This window comes from Tiliqua scincoides, chromosome 1 (assembly GCF_035046505.1).
Source record: "Tiliqua scincoides isolate rTilSci1 chromosome 1, rTilSci1.hap2, whole genome shotgun sequence".
Taxonomy (NCBI): Eukaryota; Metazoa; Chordata; class Lepidosauria; order Squamata; family Scincidae; genus Tiliqua; species Tiliqua scincoides.
In genome coordinates this window covers 10975464-10994766 of record NC_089821.1, presented here as the reverse complement: position 1 = coordinate 10994766, position 19303 = coordinate 10975464, and the positions used below count along the sequence as shown (strand labels likewise).

General features: G+C 42.9%; 1 protein-coding gene across 1 annotated transcript; it reads right to left on the bottom strand.

Annotated features, from left to right (window-relative positions):
• Positions 1 to 9201: 9201 nt before the first annotated feature.
• Positions 9202 to 18671, bottom strand: ARHGAP11A (Rho GTPase activating protein 11A). Its single transcript, XM_066626718.1, has 8 exons — positions 18512 to 18671; positions 18275 to 18421; positions 16834 to 16908; positions 15205 to 15372; positions 14764 to 14893; positions 14237 to 14342; positions 13431 to 13578; positions 9202 to 10995 (listed from the first exon to the last, which is right to left on the bottom strand). The coding sequence occupies exons 1-8, from the start codon at positions 18654 to 18656 to the stop codon at positions 9536 to 9538; spliced, it is 2379 nt and encodes a 792-aa protein (XP_066482815.1). The 5' UTR covers positions 18657 to 18671; the 3' UTR covers positions 9202 to 9535.
• Positions 18672 to 19303: the final 632 nt, after the last annotated feature.

The window sequence follows — 19303 nt, the reverse complement described above, 5'->3', positions numbered from 1 at the left end:
AACAGACATACTGCAGAGTATATCAGCTGTAAAACGTGAAGTCCTACAGAAAATTGGGAGTGGTAAAGTATTTGCTTTGCTGACTGACAATGCCAGCAATATGAAAGCAGCATGGGAGATCATAATGGAGAAGTATCCACATATTCCTGCAACAGGATGTGCACCTCATGGGCTCAGCTCACTTCTTAATATGAAACTGGACACCCTTCAAATGATCTATAGACAAGCAAAAAGTCATAAAACATGTAAAAGGTACTCATATTGTAGCTGCAGTTTTCAAGAAGAAGCAAGTAGAAAAAAATGCAGAGAATAAAAGTGACACTGAAGCACTGTAGTAAAATTCAGTGGGCTGGAGTGGTGATCTCCTTTGAAAGTTTACTAAAAAACAAAGAAGCTCTTCAAGAAACAGTAATAGTTGAAGATATTAAAGTACCCAGGAGTGTGAGAAACACTGTTCTTGATCAGGAGGTCTTCTGGGTTCACCTGCAAAATTCCCTGAAGAATCTAAAGCCAACTGCTGCAGCAATCACTGCATCTGAGATAGTGCACTTATGTCAGAAATTTCTTGTTTAATGACCAAGATAAAAACAACTGTTTTGAAAATCTCAGTATATCTCCACTTACAACTATAGAAGAAAGTAAAGTGAAAGATTTTATCTTAAAAAGGGAAGAATTTTGTTGCCATCCAATTCATTCTGCTGCAAATCTGCTGGACCCAAGATTCAAAGGAGGAAATATAAGTGATAATAGCACTGTTACTGCATTTGACTGGATTACAAAACAAGCATCACATTTAGGACTTGATATTGGGAAGGTACTTTCAAATGTTACAGAATATAGAACATCTTCAGGGACTTGGTCTAGGAATGCAATCTGGGATTCTGCCAAACATATTCCTCCTGCAACATGGTGGCAAGGTCTTTGTACAACACAGCCTCTGAGTCCTCTTGCTTCTTGCCTTCTTCAGATTCCTCCATCTTCTGCAGCATGTGAAAGAATCTGGTCTATGTTTGGAAACACTCACACTAAATCAAGAAATAAACTGACATGTGAAAGGGTAGAGAAGCTTGTTTCAATCCAGGCAAACCTTCAGTTTTTAGAAGTCCATAATAACTGTGATAATGACAGACACAACAGAGTAGCTGCAGAAGCAAAGACTGTCAGCCCAGTCCTGAGCTCCCAGGCTTGGCAGTACCGAAAACGGCTGCCGCCGAATCCTGCACCTCCCGCACTACCGTGGGAGGCTCCTCAGGAGAAGGGGACATTCGTCCCCTTCCCCTGAGTAAGGTAAGCAGCCCCGCAATGGAAAAGGCACTCGTGAAGGGCACGCAGCCCTCCACGAGCACTCTGGATCCTGCGGAGCTCAGCTCTGCGGATCCTCCTCCCGCCAGCCCCCCCGGCACGCCTCCTCACCGCCCCCGCCGGCCTCCCCCCTCCCTGGAACGCCTCCTCCACGCCCCCGGCCATGCTCCCACCTCCCGTTCTGCTGCTCTGCGGTCCGGGAGACCGCTGAGCCATGGAACCTGGGCGACTGCCCGGCGCTAGCCTAGCACCAGTGGGAGCCTGGGGGTGAGCCCCGCAAACGTGCCTTACAGCACGTTTGCAACTGTGGTCGGCGGCAGGGCTCAGTGCCACCGACCACAGCATTGTGCTCTGAAACTGATGCTGATAATTACAGCTCAGAAAATGATTCTGATTAAATTTCATGCCCATTCAAGGAAACATAGTCCCACTCCCTTCTATACACTTCCCCCCCTCTTCAATTCTTTTTATGAGAATGGGTGTTTTTTTTATTTTTATTTAATACTGTGGAGAGGAAATATGAATAATTGTTACTTCTGGATTTTTAAGAATTGTTTTGTGGAGGTTTTCTTGTCTGTTCCACATAAACTAGTAAACAGTTCAGGAGATTGTTGCTCCATTTGTTACAATTACATATAAATATTATTTAAAAAGTAAATTCTGTTTATAATAATTGTTTGGAGACACTGTATTTTTAATATGCTAGTTGTGATAATTTTATGCCAAGTCAAATTGTCCATAGTCATATTTTATGTTCCTAAAGTAACAGAATGACTTTCAATCTGGAAAAGAAAGAAAAAAAGTGCTAAAGTAGCATTTTTTCAATTTTTCCAAAAATTTCCATTTTTTTCTGAAAAATTCAAAATTTCCAGAAATTTTACATCTCTAAACCTGTGATGGACTTCTCCTCTATAAATTTGTCCAAATCCCTTCTAAAGGAATCCAGGCCAGATGCCATCACCACATCCTGTGGCAAGGAGTTCTGCAGATTCTTTACAGGCTGGGTAAAGAGATATTTTCTTTTGTCTGTCCTTACACTCCCAACACTCAATGTTAGTGGATGTCCCCTGGTTCTGGAGTTGTGTGACAGGGAGAAGAACATCCCTCTATCCATCACCATCACCGCATCCTGTGGCAAAAAGTCCCACAGACTAATGACACACTGGGTAAAAAAAATTTCTTTTCTTTGGCCAAACTTTCCCGATGCTCAGTGTTAATGGATGCCCCCTGGTTCAGGCGCTATGTGGGCATGAGAAGAACACCTCTCTATCCACTGTATGCATCACCACATCCTGTGGCAAGGAGTCCCACAGACTACTGACGCGCTGCATAAAGAAATATTTTCTTGTGTCTATCCTAACCCTTCTGATACTCAAAGTAAGTGCACGCCCCCGGGGTCTGATATTTCATGGGAAGGAAAACAACATCCCTCTATCTATCAGTCACCTCCAGGAACCCCTGCTAACTGGGTAAGAGGCACTTTTTAAGTGGGTGCTCTTCTTTTTTTTAGCGGGGGGGGAGAGCAACTGGCCCTCTTCACCACAGCACTGTCTTTTCTGGGGGCTGTCTGCTGATGCTCTTCTGCATCTTTTTAGATTGTGAGCCCTTTTGGGACAGGGAGCCATTAGTTTTTGTTTGATTTTCTCTAAACCGCTTTGTGAACTTTCTGTTGAAAAGTGGCATATAAATGCTGTTAATCATCATCCCCATCACCACATCCTGTGGCATGGAGTCCCACAGACTAACGACATGCTGGGTAAAGAAATATTTTCTGGTGTCTGTCCTAACTCTCAACATGGTGGCTGTCCCCTGGTTCTGGTGTTGTGTGTGAGCGGGAAGAACATCCCTCTATCCATCACCACATCCTGTGGCAAGGAGTCCCACCGACTAACGACATGCTGGGTAAAGAAATATTTTCTGGTGCCTATCCTAACTCTCAACGTCGTGGACGCGCCCTGGTCCTGGTGTAGTGTGTGAGGGAGAAGAACATCCCCCTACCCACTTTCTCCCCCCCCCGCACTGTTTTTCCCCTGCCCCAGGGTACCTACCCCTTCTCCAGGTCAAGGCTTGGGAGGCGAGCTCCTCTTCTGCCAGTGGCTTCTCCTGCCCTGCAAGCAAACAAAGCGAGCTCTCCATCAGCCCCTGCCCGCCACAGAGCTGAGGGGTGGGGGTGCCCGGGCCTGCTGGCTTTGGCTTGGAGAGCTCCTCTCTCCCACGTCACCTCCATGACGCAGCCAGAGCATCCCTCGGCTCCCTCCCTGCCTTGGAGCGCGAGGCCAGCAAGGGGGGGGGCGCACAGGGTGTCTCCCCGCCACCACCGCCCCTCTCCCTCTGCTGCAGCTGCCCCGTCCCCCTCCAGCCTGCCCAAACAGACCCCCCTCCCCAGAGCCGCCGCGCAGGGCGCTCACCGGGGCTGCGCGCTCTCCAGGTGGCTCGGCGCGCGCACAGGGGCCGCCAGCGTCGCTCTGCTCGGCGGGGCGCGTGCACGGCGCGCTGAGTCACGCGCGGCGGGGGGGGCGAGAGGGGAGCGCTCTTGGCCCCCAGCGGCAGCAGGTGCATCAGCGGCCGGGGTCGGCGCGCGCGCAGGGAGGCCGGTCGCAGAGGCCAGGCTGGCTGCACCTGCACAGTGGCGTAGCCAGATGGGGGGTACAGCACTAAGGCAGCAAGCCTAGCCACGCTTTCCTGGGAGTAAGCTCCATTGACTGCAATCGGACTTACTCCTGAGTGGATAGGCATAGGCTTGGGCTCGAAGGCTTGCAGGGAGCCTCACCATGGCATGCAAGGAGCCCCATTTGGAGTCCAACTTAGTGCTTTGCCCCCTCTAGCTACGCCACTGTGGCCAGAGCTGGATTTTGCCAATCCACGCAACTCCCTAAGAAGAGCCCTACTGCTGGATCAGGCCAAAGGGGGCCCATCCAGTCCAGCTTGCTGCATCTCACCAGTTGCCTCCGGGAGCACACAAGACCACAAAAGGCCTGCAACCTGGTGCCCTCCCTTGCTTCTGGCATGCATGTTATAAGAACATAAGAAAAGCCCCGTTGGATAATGCCAAAGACCCATCCAGGCCACCCTCCTGCATTTCTCAGTGGACCACCAGATGCCTCAGGGTCAGGGAGCACACATGCCCTCCCTTGCACCTAGCCTTCTGAGGTAGTCTCCTTCTAAAACATACAACCTACCAATCATGGCTTCTATCCTGTGGTGGACTGTTCCTCCAGAAATCTGTCCAACCCCCTTTAAAAGGCACCCAGGCCAGACACCATCACCCCACATCCTGTGGCAAGGAGTTCCACAGAAGAATTACATATTGGGTAAAGAATATTTGTCTGTCCTAAGTCTCCCAACACTCAATTTTAATGAATTTCTCCTGGTTCTGATGTTGTGTGAGAGGGAAAAGAGCATCTCTCTATCCACTCTGTCCATCCTCAGCATAATTTTGTATGTCACAATCATGTCCCCCCTTGGGCACCTTTTTTTCCAGAATGAAGAGCCCCAGGGTCCAATCCTATTCAACTTTCCAGCGGCAGTGTAGCTGCAGTGCAGCCCCAAGGCAAGGAAACAAATGTTCCCTTACCTTGTGGAGGCCTCCATAACTACCATCCCCACTGACACAACTACAGCACACACCCCATTGACACGACTGCACCAGGGCTGGAAAGTTGAATAGGATTTGGCCCCTAAACATTGTAGCCTTAAAGGCATCCAGGCCAGATGCCATTACCACATCCTATGGCAAGGTGTTCCACAGATTAATTACACACTGGACAAAGAAATATATTTTCTTTTGTCTGTCCTAACTCTCCAGACACTCAATTTTAGTGGATATGCCCTGGTTCTGGTGTTGTGTGAGAAGAAAATGTCCCCACACTCCACCCCCTTTGCCAGATTGACAAAATCACTATTACCTATACAATGGTTCCCAAACTGTGAGTTGGGACCCACTGGTGGGTCGCAACCTGATTTTTGGTGGGTCACCAAAGGTTGATGGAAAGATCAGATAACTAATTGCCTCGAGCTTGGAAGCTATTCAGAAATCAGATTCAGTAGCTGCTAATTACACTGCAAACAGCTCAGCTCCTGCAGTTTACAAGATAGCTGCTAATTACCCTGCAAGGAGGTGAGTTCCTGCTGTTTGCAAAGATATGTATAGGGAGATAAATGTTTGAGTGTTTTTTTTCTGGTTATTATTACTTATAAATAAAAAAAAGTTTCTTTCTATAGATCCTTTCTTAAAAGTCTGGTAAACTTAGGTGGTCCGGATAGAGTGCCGTTTTAAAATGTGAGTCCTGGTGCTAGAAGTTTTGGGAACCACTGACCTATTAGCTTGAGTTTACCTTACATATAGATCGCTAGGAACAGAACCCCTCAATCTGTATTTCTAGTGGTGGTTGTGGGGTTGGAAATTAGTTGGAAACTATAGCAGACCCCACCACCACACAGGACAAACACTAATGAAGAAGAAGGCTGTGGTGTTGGAAACTCCAGGTTTAAATCTCTGCTCAGCCATGAAGCTTTCTGAGTGACCTTTTGCCAGTCACTCTCTCTCTCTCTCTCTCTCTCAGCCTGACCTATCTCACAGGGTTGTTGTGAAGACAAATGGAGGGGAGGAATGATTTTTCTCTGTAAACCGCTTTGTGAACTTTTAGTTGAAAAGCGGTATATAAATACTGTTAATAATAATAATGTACACTTTCCTGAGCTCCTTGGAGGAAGGTCAGTATAAAAATGGGTAATAAATAAACTAACATTTCTTTTAATAGTTCAGAGATAGAGTCCCATACATACCCCCAAAGGGTACGTGGATACCCTCAATTAAGAATCCCTGGACTAAATATAGTGACTAGCATGAATGTCACCTAGTGGTGGATAGCTGAGTGCAGAGATTGGGATACCACTCATCCCCATCCATCTCCCCAATCATCCTCACCTATGCCCCTTCAGCTTAGAACTGCCTCCCACCCCATCTACCTGCTGCTTCCTCACTCACTTCTTTAAACACAGCCCTCTTTCAGCCTTTGGCATCATGGCTTGGTGCCCCTTCCTTACTTATAAGTTGATCTATTGTCCCTGTTCACCCTGCTTCCATCTCCTCCCTGCCTTACGTCACTATCTAGATTGCAGGCTCTTTAGGGCAGTGACCTGTATTTTCATTTCCAAAACACCAGGCACATGGGTGGTGCTATATCAATGCTAGAAAATTTGTTCAGAATATTTCCACCAACCACCTCCAACAGTTTAAAAGCAAGACCCATTGATGCCATACAGACACTAAACTGGCAGCAAAATAAGCGGCACACAATCTTTTAAAATTTCACATTTATTTCTCTGAGTAGTGGATCACCTCCATGATCATCCATCATCCTAGGTTTCAGACTGTACCTCTGGACTTGAGTCTATGTAAAGTTCTATTTTGCATAAGGGTTTACAAAGGAAGTACACCAATAAGAGCATTTAGATCTATAAATAATAAGACAGACCCATCCACTCAAGGCAGTTATCAAATCTTCTTAAAACTACAACAGAAAAATATTTCACATTAAAATAAGATGGGTGTAACTCCCCCCTGACCTCTTATGCATGATAGTTGCATAAACTTTCCAGGAGTCACGTACTGAATTCAGGGCAAGATGGTGTGCAATTTGTGAGTGTACTACAGTTCACCAGAAAGGAGTTTAAGGGTCAAAATCTACTACAGGTCAGGAATGAAAAAGTTGGCTGTGGACTTCTCTCTTCCTCCTAGCCACCATTTGCTCCTGAAGATGAAGTAGAATGGCCAATCTTGTGGGGTGCAGGTCAGTAGTCTTTCCAGACACCCTCTGTTAGCTTCTCCCACCAGTGAAATCAGCTGTTCTTTTTTCTCTTGATTCAACAATATGCTGATCCCTAGCAAGTTCATTTATCAGCTGTAGTGGATACATCAGAAAGACAAGCAGGCATAGAGGATTGCCTCAGAATATACCTTTGGACTGGAACCAATGTAAAGCTCTGTCTTGGGTAAGGGTTTACAAAGTGGGTTTCCCCCACTCCCTGCCACCTTTCTCCCAAGTTTTTATTCTTTTCCCACATCTCTGCCTGGTAGAATGTACCTCTCACTTTAACATACAATCTCTTGCATTTTCAAAAGGGATCACAAGTTTTCAAACACCTCATTTGCTCCTCTGGACCTATTAAGTTTTTTTCTCAAAGGATTCTGGCAGCTTTTGTTAAGAGTCCTTAATCACAGCTTCTTTTCTTAGCACAAATTCAAAAATATGCCCACTTAGGGTGCAATTCTAACCCCTTATGTCAGTGCTTTCCAGCACTGACATAAGGGCAATTCAGCTCTGAGGTAAGGGAACAAATATTTCCTTTCTTTGAGGAGGCCTCCATGAGTGACATCCAACTGCAGGATACAGTACGTGTCCCATTGGCACAGCTATGCCAGTGCTGGAAAGTACTAACATAAGGGGTTAGGATTGCACCCTTAGTTGTGTACTGGGGTGTTTAAAAATGGTTTTATTTTTTTCTGCAGATTTTGTGATTTGAAAAAATGAAAAAGGTGGAAAGCAGTGTGTTTTTATTCAAAGTTCTCATTTTTATTAGTTTTAAACATTTTAAAAATGTATTTTTTGGAAATTTTCAGAAATTCTAATTTCTGAAAAATATCTTAAACATCAAAATGCAGTGTTTTGTGTTATGTGCTTTGGTTAAACACCTCCACTTATAACATGTTCATAATGCTTGCCATGTGTAGACTGCAGTCTTCTATGGATTTCTATAATGCACTGGTCAGAATTCTACAGCTTGTTCCTATTGGGGTTTAGAGAGCCTAGTGCTCTTGGCTAATCTGTACTGGCTTCCTACCTGCTTCTAAGCTCAAATTCAAAATGTTAAATATGTTTAAAACTAAACAAGGTTTGACTCTGAATACCTAAAGGAACCTCCTCCTCTTATATGCTCCTCCCTGGTTCTTGCAATTACCAAATGCTTCTCTGCTATGTTGTCTTGATTTGATCCATTAAAGCTTAGGCCAGGGCTTTCTTGGTAGTAGCAGCTGCTTTGTAGATCTTCCTTCCTAGAAAGTTTCACTTAGCTTCTTGAAAGTAAATGGTATTTTATGCATTAGTCAAATACCCTAGTAAAGGAATGGATTTTCATCTGAAGGAATATAGCTGTCTGCATTTTTCTCTCTCAGATGTAAAATCAGTAAACTTAGAGTAGGTCACCTGCTCCACAAACACAGTTACAGAAATAAATTAAAAATTGCTTTTATTTCAAAGAGACATCATGGTTCTGCACTATCACAAATTAAAGTACACTGAGAAAACAAAAATCAATTTCAAGTTTAAATAACGATTACAACAGAAATAGTTTCAGTACTAAAGCGGACCAATTTAAATATCTGTTTGTGCAAATGAACAGTATGGCTTTATACAGTATGTTTTATTTTAATGACATAATCAGCATATTTTATTCTTTTTAAATCATGTAATTTGCTATATCACATTACTTAAGAAAAGACCTGCAAGCTCTTTTGGTCAAAAACAGATACATGACTACATAAGAAAATCATGTACATCCACCAGAAATGGGACAGTTTACCATGTATCTACAATCTACCATGTATCCTCCTACAAGCCTCTGTATGTAATTCTGCATACAATATAGTCTCCAACCTAGAAAAATGGTTACTTCTGCCTAACATTTTATCAGGTCGCCCTTTGTTAATTACAGCACCAAAGCTGGGCATAAGCCTCACATAGATACTTCAGTGTTGCAAAATTCAAGCCTGTGCATCAAGACCTCCTAGAATAAGCAGTGCCTTAACTGTGCTATAAAGGGCTTCACTCCCCCCCCCCCACACACATACAATTAACCTTTAGTTCTCTACAAGATCACCTAGAAACTGATTTCTTAAATTTTCGTTAACAGCCCATGGAATTAGTAAACTGTCCCTGATAAAATCCAGTAAAATATAAAAACAAATACTGCTTAGAAGCCACAAGAGAAGTTACCCACAAGAATGTACTTGTTCAAGTTTCAGTCATTTTACAATTTCCACTAAATTAAAAAAGACCCACTTAAAAAAGAAATAAAATTTTACTCTTTTTTTTTTTTTTAAAGTAACAGACTGAAGTAGTTTTAGACAAGTCAACAGGCTTTGACTGCAAGCCTTAACATGCATACCTGGATGCAAGATAATTGAAATCCATAGCAGGTCTGAGTAAACCTGGCTAGGACAGGTCTGTTACACCTAAAAGTCAACAGGTTTAATGGCTGGAAATAGTTTTGCTGTGGCTATTGGATTCTTTGGAGAGCCTCTGTACCGAGTCTTTTTCTCTACCAACAGCTTCCTGACAGCACATCTATCAGGGGTGGCAACTGAACTGCTTAGGCTTGTGTTCAATTTTACCAGAGTTTTTGACATATCATGATTAGTTCGGTCCTCAAGAACAGACTTAGATTGGTTAGTAGTAATTGATCTCACTTTGCAAGTTGTACCAGGCCTTCCAGCTTGCTCCAGTGGATGTGGCAATTGTGGGTAGGAAATGGAAGACTGAGCGAGCTGGTCATGTGAAGTTGTAGCTGTACTGGAGACACCTTCTGCACAAGACAGTGCAGTTTCATAACTCAATGATTTCTCAAGTGATAAACAGCTATCACCTGGTTTTATTAGTTTACAAGCAGCGGACTGCTTGTTAGCCTCCAAGAGAGAATTCATCCTCCTGACAGACTGGCGGACGGGGGTACGCTGAAACTTGGGAGGTGGTTTGGTTTTGGCTGCAGAACACTGATCGTTTAATGAAAGTGCGTTGAACCAATGTATGTGATCGGCAACCTTTCCTGGAGGTGAGGATTTTTCATGAGTTTCCATGTGTAGGTACTGGTTGCTGCTTCCATCTTCATCTTTTTGCAATTTAGAGAGAAACTGTCTTGTTTCAAGAATTTCTTTAGTCTCTCTCCCCAAATTACACTTTCTCAATTTTTTATTTTCGATAATTTTTGGGGGGGTGGATTGCCGATTCAATTCCAGTGTCTCCGTGGATATTCGGATACCCGGACAGGGCATCCCAGGCAGCTGGCTTTCTAATACTAGCCCATCACTTTCATTTAACTCAAGGATCAAACTATTTGTGTCAGTAGTAATTGGGAAGAGGGATCCTTCCATCGAATTGACTTGATCTGTATTTGACAGATGTTTGTCAATGACATGAGCTTTATTAGCAGAGCTAGTAAGCACAGTCTTCTGCTCTACCATTGTCATTTTCTGGGCTGGAGCTGCAGAGAGCTGCCGCTCTAGACTGAGTCCTGAAATGCACGCTGTTTCACGTGTTAGATTCAATTTTGAAGGCTCGGTTTCCAATAAATTATGAAGGTTGCTTCCGGATTCAGAAAATGCTCTCTTAATTTTCAACAATGTGTCTGTGGTCAAATTGCTTTCATCCTCACAAAAAGACATTTGCTCTCTATTGCTATTCTGTTCAGTAGTTCCGTCAACAGGCCTGCACTTAGCAGGGATGATTGCTGGTTTTGTGGTTGTAAGAGCAGGTTCTGAAGAACAAGTTTCAAGTTTTGCCATTAAAGGAGTACCGTTGTTATATGTCTCCTGAGATTCTGTGGCAGAGCAGCCAGTCCAGGATATTCGGTAGCTCGCTTCATTAGAAGAGTTTGCCATTTGCAAATTCTCCTCAGACTTGCTGATGTTTTTAGAACCTTTAAAGAAAAAAAACAGTATTTTCAATCTGAACAGAAAATTGTAATGTTGTACCTTAAAACAAACATTAATGCCACAGTCACATAACAGCACTGTAACTAGGCATCCTCCTGGTTGCCTGCAGAGAACATACAGTAGGTTGCCTCCAGGAAAGAAATAGCCCCACCTCCAAGAGACCATGCAAGGGTAGCAGCTGGCAACACTCTGGCATTTCAACCAGACTTGGGAACCTGTGGTACACTGTGACCTTTACCACCAGTGTTTTCCTGATACTACCTCTGTCCAGTGGTACCACTTCACATTTTAGGATAAACCTTAAGGGTTCTCAATGCAAGATTCAAAGGCCAAACCACAGTATTTACTGTGGTTACCTTTTTTATTTTTTAAAAGCACCACGTAAGAGAAATTGGTGCTCCTAAACGGAAATACTGGGGGAGGGGGAGGCCATGGAGTGCCTCACCCTACCTCTTAATTGGCATGCCCCCCAAAAAAGTTAAGGTAGGCCAACATTGGGGGGGACCATAACATGCTGCTAGGTAGGATGCTATGGCTGCTCATTCTGCACTCCTTGAGAGCACCCATGTATCAGCCCAGGTACCAGGTCATTTCAGATCTTTCTTCAGCTTTTGGCTTCAAGGGCAGACACAAGAGTTAACCTAAGCATTCAGCCTCAAGAATGACTTGAGATCAGAAGTCTTGAGATCAGAAGGCAAAGAGAACCGCATGGGAACAGCCAAAAGGGCAGTTATGGTAGATGGGAGAAGGACCAGGCAAGCAAGAGACCACCGCCTGACTTACTAGCAAGGCAATCATGCTGCAGGCACAATGTCCAGCCTTCAAATACTGCAGGATGAACTCGTTTCCTAGGCACTGACACCAAATGTAGTGCTCTTGGAAACCTATGACATACCTAAAGGAGGCGCAGGGCTCTCCTTATGAATTCCAGAAAGGGAAGAGTCTGAAAGTCCAAGTCAAACATGCACGCTCAATTTCCAAAAGGTTATCTATGGTTTCCTGTTCTGTTTAAGCCATTTCTGCCCAACGCTGCATATATGCAATAGGGACCAAATGTGTACACCTGTGGGCTGGGCAAAAATGATTTAACAGAAGGTTAACCCAGGTTAAGGAAGAAAATCATTATATTGATTCAAGCCTAAACAGTTAAAAGCCTCCTGCAAAGTTCTGTCTGCTTAGGTGTGAAGTGAGGTAAATTTGAATTTCCCCATGCACACCACAAGTACTCATTAATTGTCACTGTATGTATCTTGTATACTTTTATGCTCTACATAGAATTGTCACAAATTAAGGGTGCAATCCTATCCTGTGCTGGAACAGGCAAGCCAAGAGGCTTGCGCTGTATCCAGCACAGGATAGGGACCATAAGCAACTCAGCCAGAGGTAAGGGGAAACTTTCCCCCCTTACCTATGGGTAAGCCACCCTGGCCCCAATGGGTCTCCTCGGACTTGCGCCACCTCCTGGGGTAACAAGTCCAAGGAGAGTAAAGCGGCTTGAAGCTGCTCTGTGCTCTTTGGGAACAGGAGTTGGGATCCAGCATAACTGATGGGTCCCAGCCCCGCCTCCCACTCCCCACCCTCTAGGAAGACCAAGAGTTAAAATGGTTTTAATGGAAGACCAAGAGTTTTAATAAAGTCTGAAATAAAAGGAATTAAACACAATGGGGGAAAGAAATATGGATAGTAAAAGGATAAGCAGGCTGATGGAAAATGCTTGAAAAGTTTGGCTGGAAAGCACAATGTAAAGTTTTGATCAAATAGCTACAGTAACAAGGAAGGCCTAAGCAGATGGAGCTGGAATGCTACTCAAAAGACACAGTTCCAGTGGCCTCCCTCTTGCATCACACAGGACAAACAGATGAAAACAAATTAAGTCCCTGAATTTCCAGCTAGAAATTGTTCCTTAAAACTCAGGTACTTGCAGTGCCCAAGCTATCCTCACTCCCTACACTTGCTGGAGAGCAAATTGTTGTTGACAAATTGGAGAGCAAACTGTGGTCTGGCATCAAGTTAAGCAACTGGAGGAGTTGAACCTACGTGGTTCCTGCATCTCACCTCTTTACCTAGGTAGACAGGTATGGCTGCCCAGTGGTAGATGCCTGCCAATCCTGGAGGAGAGGTAGTTATTACAGACAGGAAGGAGGACTCCAATCTACAAAGATATGTGCTTGCTAGTAATGGAGGTTCAGACAGACAAAGGACAAAGGCAGAAGAATGCTCTAGCAGTTTTTTAGGCTGTTGGACTTGCACAGGACCTTCTGAAGAGCTAAGCATCCAAAACAATAAGCAAAAAATAAGGGAAAACACAGGGCATTCATCAAGCTCACATTCCTTCTCCTTAAGATTCGGATTATTTTTTCAATTTTGAACCAGACATAGCTAACAAGTTTTGATATTTTCAATAATAAACCACAGTTACCTTTCTTGGTTATAGTTTTGCCAACATGTGGGCTTAACAACACAACTGTCTGTACTGAAGCTACTCCATTTTCCATGTCCGTTTGACTTGCAAGTCGACGACCAATGGTTTCAGTTCTGTTGGTAGCTGGATGTTCCACAGCAGCATTCTTTTTGGATTTAATTAGAAACACACACGCGCGCGCACACACACACACACACACACACACACACACACACACACACACACACACACACACATTAATACTTTGTGCTGACTCTACAAATGCTATAGCACTTTTATACTTTAAGAAAGAATTAAACAAACTGCCTCACATTTGTTTTAGGAATGCAACTGTCAGCTTGGCTTTGTCCTTTTCATTCCTATACTGCAGGGGTCTCTAAACTTTTTGGCCGAAGGGCCGCATCAAATATCTGGCATGGTGTTGAGGGCCAGAAAAAGAAATTAAATATAAAATTTAAATAAATACATTAGAGATGGAACTTGGATGAATGACTGAAATGAATGAATGAATGGGCTCAAATGTCCAGGATTTCTCCATGCACCAACATAGCCCAAGAAATAAAACACACACACACTTTCCCCCACACAAGTGGGGGAAAACGGAGTCATGCGACTATATCGTTTCCAAATTCTACCCTCACCAAGCCACACCACATATTGCCTGCATGAAGTTTCAGTTATAGCAATAATTAGAAAATAAATCAGCTAAAAGTGCCTGAAGACTAAAAGTAACTACCACAGAACAGATTTCTGCTATGACGTGAAATAAGGAGCATGGCGGAGGGGGGGAACATTCAGAGTACCTCTTTGTTGCTCTTTCCTAGGAGGAATTTTAATCGCAGTGACCTGCGCACCATCTCTTTCCGACTAATCTTCGGAGAGAAGCAACCCATTTTCCCAGATTCAACCCTGAAAGAAAAGAGAAATAAACTGAGTGCACCTTGTTCCGAAGTCTTGATATTCCAATTCAAAACCCAGATACATTGCATATAATAAGAGTCCCTTAAGAATAAACAGTTATATACTACAAAAAATATATTGAGAAAATTTAGTAATATGAAACACACTACAGTATTAAATGATCACATTAAATTATTTCTAAAATGAGTATGACAATGCATCAATAAAAACCAAGAGTAATCTATGAACCATAAGATCATCTCACTTTCAAAGAAATAAGCCACAGAACTTGAGTCACACATCATATTTCATTTAGAATTGTGAAGATCAAAACCTTGTACAGCAACCAGGTGACATTAAATGGCACAAAGTATTTGGTAGCATTTTTGCCCTTTTCTACTGCAACTGTCTGTGTTTGGGCAAATCTCACCTTTGCACTTTCTTGCTGGCAATCCTTTTGCTTCTTCGACTTCCTATACTTTGCTTGTCACTAGTGATAGAGGTAGACAGTAAGCTCTGAGATGCCTCAAGAGAGGCACAAGGGCTTGCTTCAAACTGAGCTGCAGGGTAATAGAGAATTGGTTAATTGTATCAGTTGTGAATTGCAAAGTAATTTCTTTAAGAACTTGTTCTTCCCTATTCATGGACCTCAGTCTTCTATTCATTCAAAGTAGTATAATTTGGCCAAAGCAGGAAAAACCTTGTGAGCACCAATATATAGCAGTAAGTATTGTGAGGTCATAGAAAGAATGTACATATTTTTATGCAGCTCCCTTCACTGGCAATAGTTCTACATTGCTACAAGGCCAAAGAGAATGATTGTCAATCAAGAGTAATGAAATGGGAAAAGTTGAATGAATGATCACACTACCTGATGCAGGTGTTGAACTAATGTTAAAGACACTACTTGGTAGCAATTCAAGAGCTAAGTTATGCCTGAGAGAGCGCCTTTTCTTGTTAGAGAAGCCTTGAACAGAATCAGCTGGATATTTGCGCTTCGTACTTGGAGTAACAAGCACTGGAGTCACCGACGAAAAAACTGTAAAGGAAGTAATAGCTGCGATAAAAGCCTTAAAACAAAACACTAAACTTATGAAGTTGAAAATAACAAAGACTTACATTTGCTGCAGCAGAAAAGGTCCAGCACTCAATTATATTAATATGGGAACACAAAAGGGATTAATTGGAAGTTAAAGTAGTACACCCAGGAAAAAAGACAAGAAAGCTTTAAAGGGAACAATGGATTTTCTATGGGTAGAAATGGAAACACCAGAAATTTTGGAAAAATTGAAACAGGTATCATGAAACCCATTCTTTCTCAATGAAGAGTTAAATAGTTTTAATTATTAGACAGTTGTTTTGCTGCCCTACAAAAGTATGACAGGCTGCAAGTCATAATACTTTTGCAGATGAATAAATTCAGAGGTTGCTACAACCTGGTGTATCAATGTATCAACTCAACTATTTTGCAATCTCTTCTCTGACATCAAATAAGGACCAAGGAATTACAGAATGTAAATTCCATGATCCACAATTACGTTTTGTAAGAACTTGAGGATGTTAAGTACTGAAATGACATCTTGCTGGTGCAGATTGTCAGGTGGTCTTGGAGCCTTTCACTGGAAGCAGCTATTGTCATTTCTGAGTATAGCCAAGTCTAAGTTCTTAATGCCTTTCTGTAAGAATTGTTGTAACTAGTTTGAGTTACATTGTTCATAGTTTTTTCAGTCGCTATATTTTTGTGTTACATTATTTGGCTATTTACATGAACACAGGACATTGGCTTCGCTGTAGCTTCTTCACAATACACACAGATTTCTTTTGCATCTGCATTATCGTTAACAGTATTTATATATTAACAGTATTTATATACCGCTTATAAATTATATTTATACCACATTAAAAAAACCTGTTTTCACATTGCTGCCTAAATCTTTTAGTTTCAATGTTAAGTGCACTTACCTGGGAGCAAACCCGCTGAATGCCTCAGGACTTCTCAGCAGAAGTGCATAGCATTGCGCTGTCTGTATGATCAACTAAGCACATACAGAACATTTCAATTTTTCCCAAATTTCCATTTCCACAGCTTACCTTGTCTTTTTTTCACAAAACGACGTTTCCAAAATTTCCAGAACCTTTTCATCTCTCTTTGCAGATGATATATGTTTAAGCCCATGCACTCTTTTCAATATAAAGAAAGAGAAGGGCAATGTTTCTGAAGCAGCACACACCCAAGCTTAGACAGCTTCTCTACCAGCTAACAAAGCTGAATATTACATCACCCAAGCTTTAGTATGCAGCAACAAAAAAAAGAGCCCAGTTTCCATCTTTAAGAATGCAGGCTATTACTATCAATACAGCAGCAAATCAATTGCAAGTTAATTGCAAGCAAGTCAGTATTACAGCCCTGCTTGGCATCTTCCACATGCTGTTCAGTCCAGTCTTGCACACAAGTCTTGGGCTCAAGGTACGTGGTGCCATGCAAATGCACAATACCTACCACTTCTGTCTTTCTGGGGTGTAGTGGAAGGTGTTCTGTTAGATTTAAGTTTATTCAGAGCCCCACTAACAATATCTGTAATCGAAGAGACACCAAGTAATCAGGCCTTCAAATAGAAAACTTTGATTGCAATCATATGCACACTTACCTGAGAGTAAGCCCCACTGACTATAATGGGAGTCACTTCCAAGTAAACATGCATAGGATGGCAGTGTCCCATTTCTAAAGACAAACCATGATTTTTATTCTTTAAGAAGTCAAAAAGACAGCTTCTTAACAGTGTACCAATTTTGTTCTCTTTACCCAACATCAACTGTTAAAATACTGCTATTCATATCTCATTTGTATGAACAGAATAAGTGACTGATCAGAATGACCCTTAGAAAACAGCTACCTCAGCAAAATGAAATCCCAGCTGTGGCGATGAAGCTTTGGTAAACCTCACAAGGTGTGCGTGTATTGCACAAGCACAACTTTTTAAGTTCAAGGGTCCACCATCTGCACATATATTTATGCAAGCTTCAGGGAATGAAAAATTATAGAAGAAGGAACATTAGAACACCTAAGCTCTATGCAGATGTTGTAACAACTGTGGACAATTACAGTACCAAATGGGACCGTGCCAGAGAGCTGCCACCTCATATGCTCCATAGTGCCCCTCCCCACTCTCCCAGGAAAAGCAGTTGTCTTAAGAGGCAAATGCTGTCTCTGGGCAGAGCGTGGTTGGCAGAGCTATGGGCAGTGCCATTGTGGGGACAGGGCTCATAAATGTACTCATGGACACTCTATAAATGTGGATTTTCCCCAGGTAACAACATCCTAGTTATTTGTTTTTTAAATTTTTAGGAGAGAAACACAAGTGCCTGCCACCCATTTTGAAAAGCTTCCTTTGCCAAATCTTGTGAAAGTGCAGCTGGAGGATCCAATGCTATAATCCAAAGTTATCTTCGGCATGCGCTCTCCCATCTCACCCTACCCAGCAGCATTGGTCAGAGGGATATCTGGAATGCAATGGGTTAAACTGACCACATAAAAAGTGTTAAAATGTTATTTTAATCATACCAAGACCATGTGCATAAGTGATGAACTAATCTGAAGTTATTCTCATTTTAAAAGTAGAACACGAATTGGTCAACAATTACTTGGGGAGAACCCAGAAACATTTAGAACTATTTGGGTGTTTTGGATTTGTCCAACTATTTCTCATACTACTGTTAGAATTCATACCAGAGATCACTCTGGAGAGAGGCCAAAGAGTCTCTTTAACAAATTTAAATAATCTATTATTCCAATATTCACAACATATTAAAATGAAACATTCCTGTCTTTTTTTCTTGCTACTCCATATATACGCCATTTTACAGTATTTTTGCTGCAATATCTCCACAAATCAAAGTAAAGCTCGATAAGAAGCAGGCAGTTACAGTGAAAGTGTGCCCACCTCCTAAGCTCCGCCTTCTTCTCCTCTTGCTTTCTCCAGGAGTTTCACCTTCACTTTCATCACAGTCTTTCGGTACAGGGGTAGAAACAGGATCATCAATACCAAGCATTGCAGGCATCTTGTCCAGGATGTATTTTGGTATGTTCCCTGAATTAGGAAAAGATTATTGTGTGTTATACAAGGAATGGTACAGCTTCACAAAAAAATACAGTTCATGACACCCAAATATAATCATACCTATATCTTCTGCATGATCAATTAGTGTCTGCACAACTGCAGCCTGCAAACGGAGTTTTTTGTCTGTTTGAACAGATATCTTGTCGGGCTCACTTGACTGCAAGAGATTTGGGGCAAAAATGACAGCCAGGTTGCTGCTGTCCATTTTGTTCTCAGTGGACCTGAAAAACAAAAATAGAGCCAGGTCACAAACACGCTGCCTGGAGTTATAACTGCAAGATTTGGATATCTGAAGCTACATTCCCACTGACCATGCATAATGGAAATGCACAAGAACCCTTGAGGAGATAGGGTGTCCTGTCTACAGTGGCCCCTTGTTCTGGCAGGCAAGCAAGGGGTTAACACCAGGGCCTCAGAGTACAATGAGTGTGCTGCACAGCTGCAGCCACTTGGGGGCAAAAAGGCCTCCAGGTCAGTGTTAAAAGCAGCACCTGCAGGAAGGAAAAGGTGTGGGTAGTTGAAGGAGGAAAGAGAAAGAACAAAACAGATTAATGGACTGAGGAGCTAGCTGACTAATGGACAGACAGGTGAATGGACTTCTGAGGATTGCTGGAACAGAGACTATTGGAAACACTGGAGATTGGTGTGTGGCTGCCACTCCCAAGACCTGCTGAGGACCAAGTTGGCTGGAGAAGCTGCTGGCAGGACAGGAGAGGGGAGGAAGGAGGACCTCAGCAGGTTGAACAGGCAAGCTATCCTGGTGGTGGGGCCCAGCAGTGCAGAACTAGGGCCACTGTTGGGGAACAAAGGGGAGCTAATTAGCTTAAAGTGGGCACAGGTTCTCTAGGTGAA

What these genes read in the sequence shown, in the direction of transcription:
- ARHGAP11A (XM_066626718.1), bottom strand. Translation starts at nt 18,656, where the DNA reads ATGGACAGCAGCAACCTGGCTGTCATTTTTGCCCCAAATCTCTTGCAG. An exon ending in AAGAAGGCGGAGCTTAGGAG is followed by an intron (nt 16,909 to 18,274) that starts GTGGGCACACTT and finishes CTTCGATTACAG; the next exon opens with ATATTGTTAGTGGGGCTCTG. An exon ending in ACCCCAGAAAGACAGAAGTG is followed by an intron (nt 15,373 to 16,833) that starts GTAGGTATTGTG and finishes CTTCCTTTACAG; the next exon opens with TTTTTTCGTCGGTGACTCCA.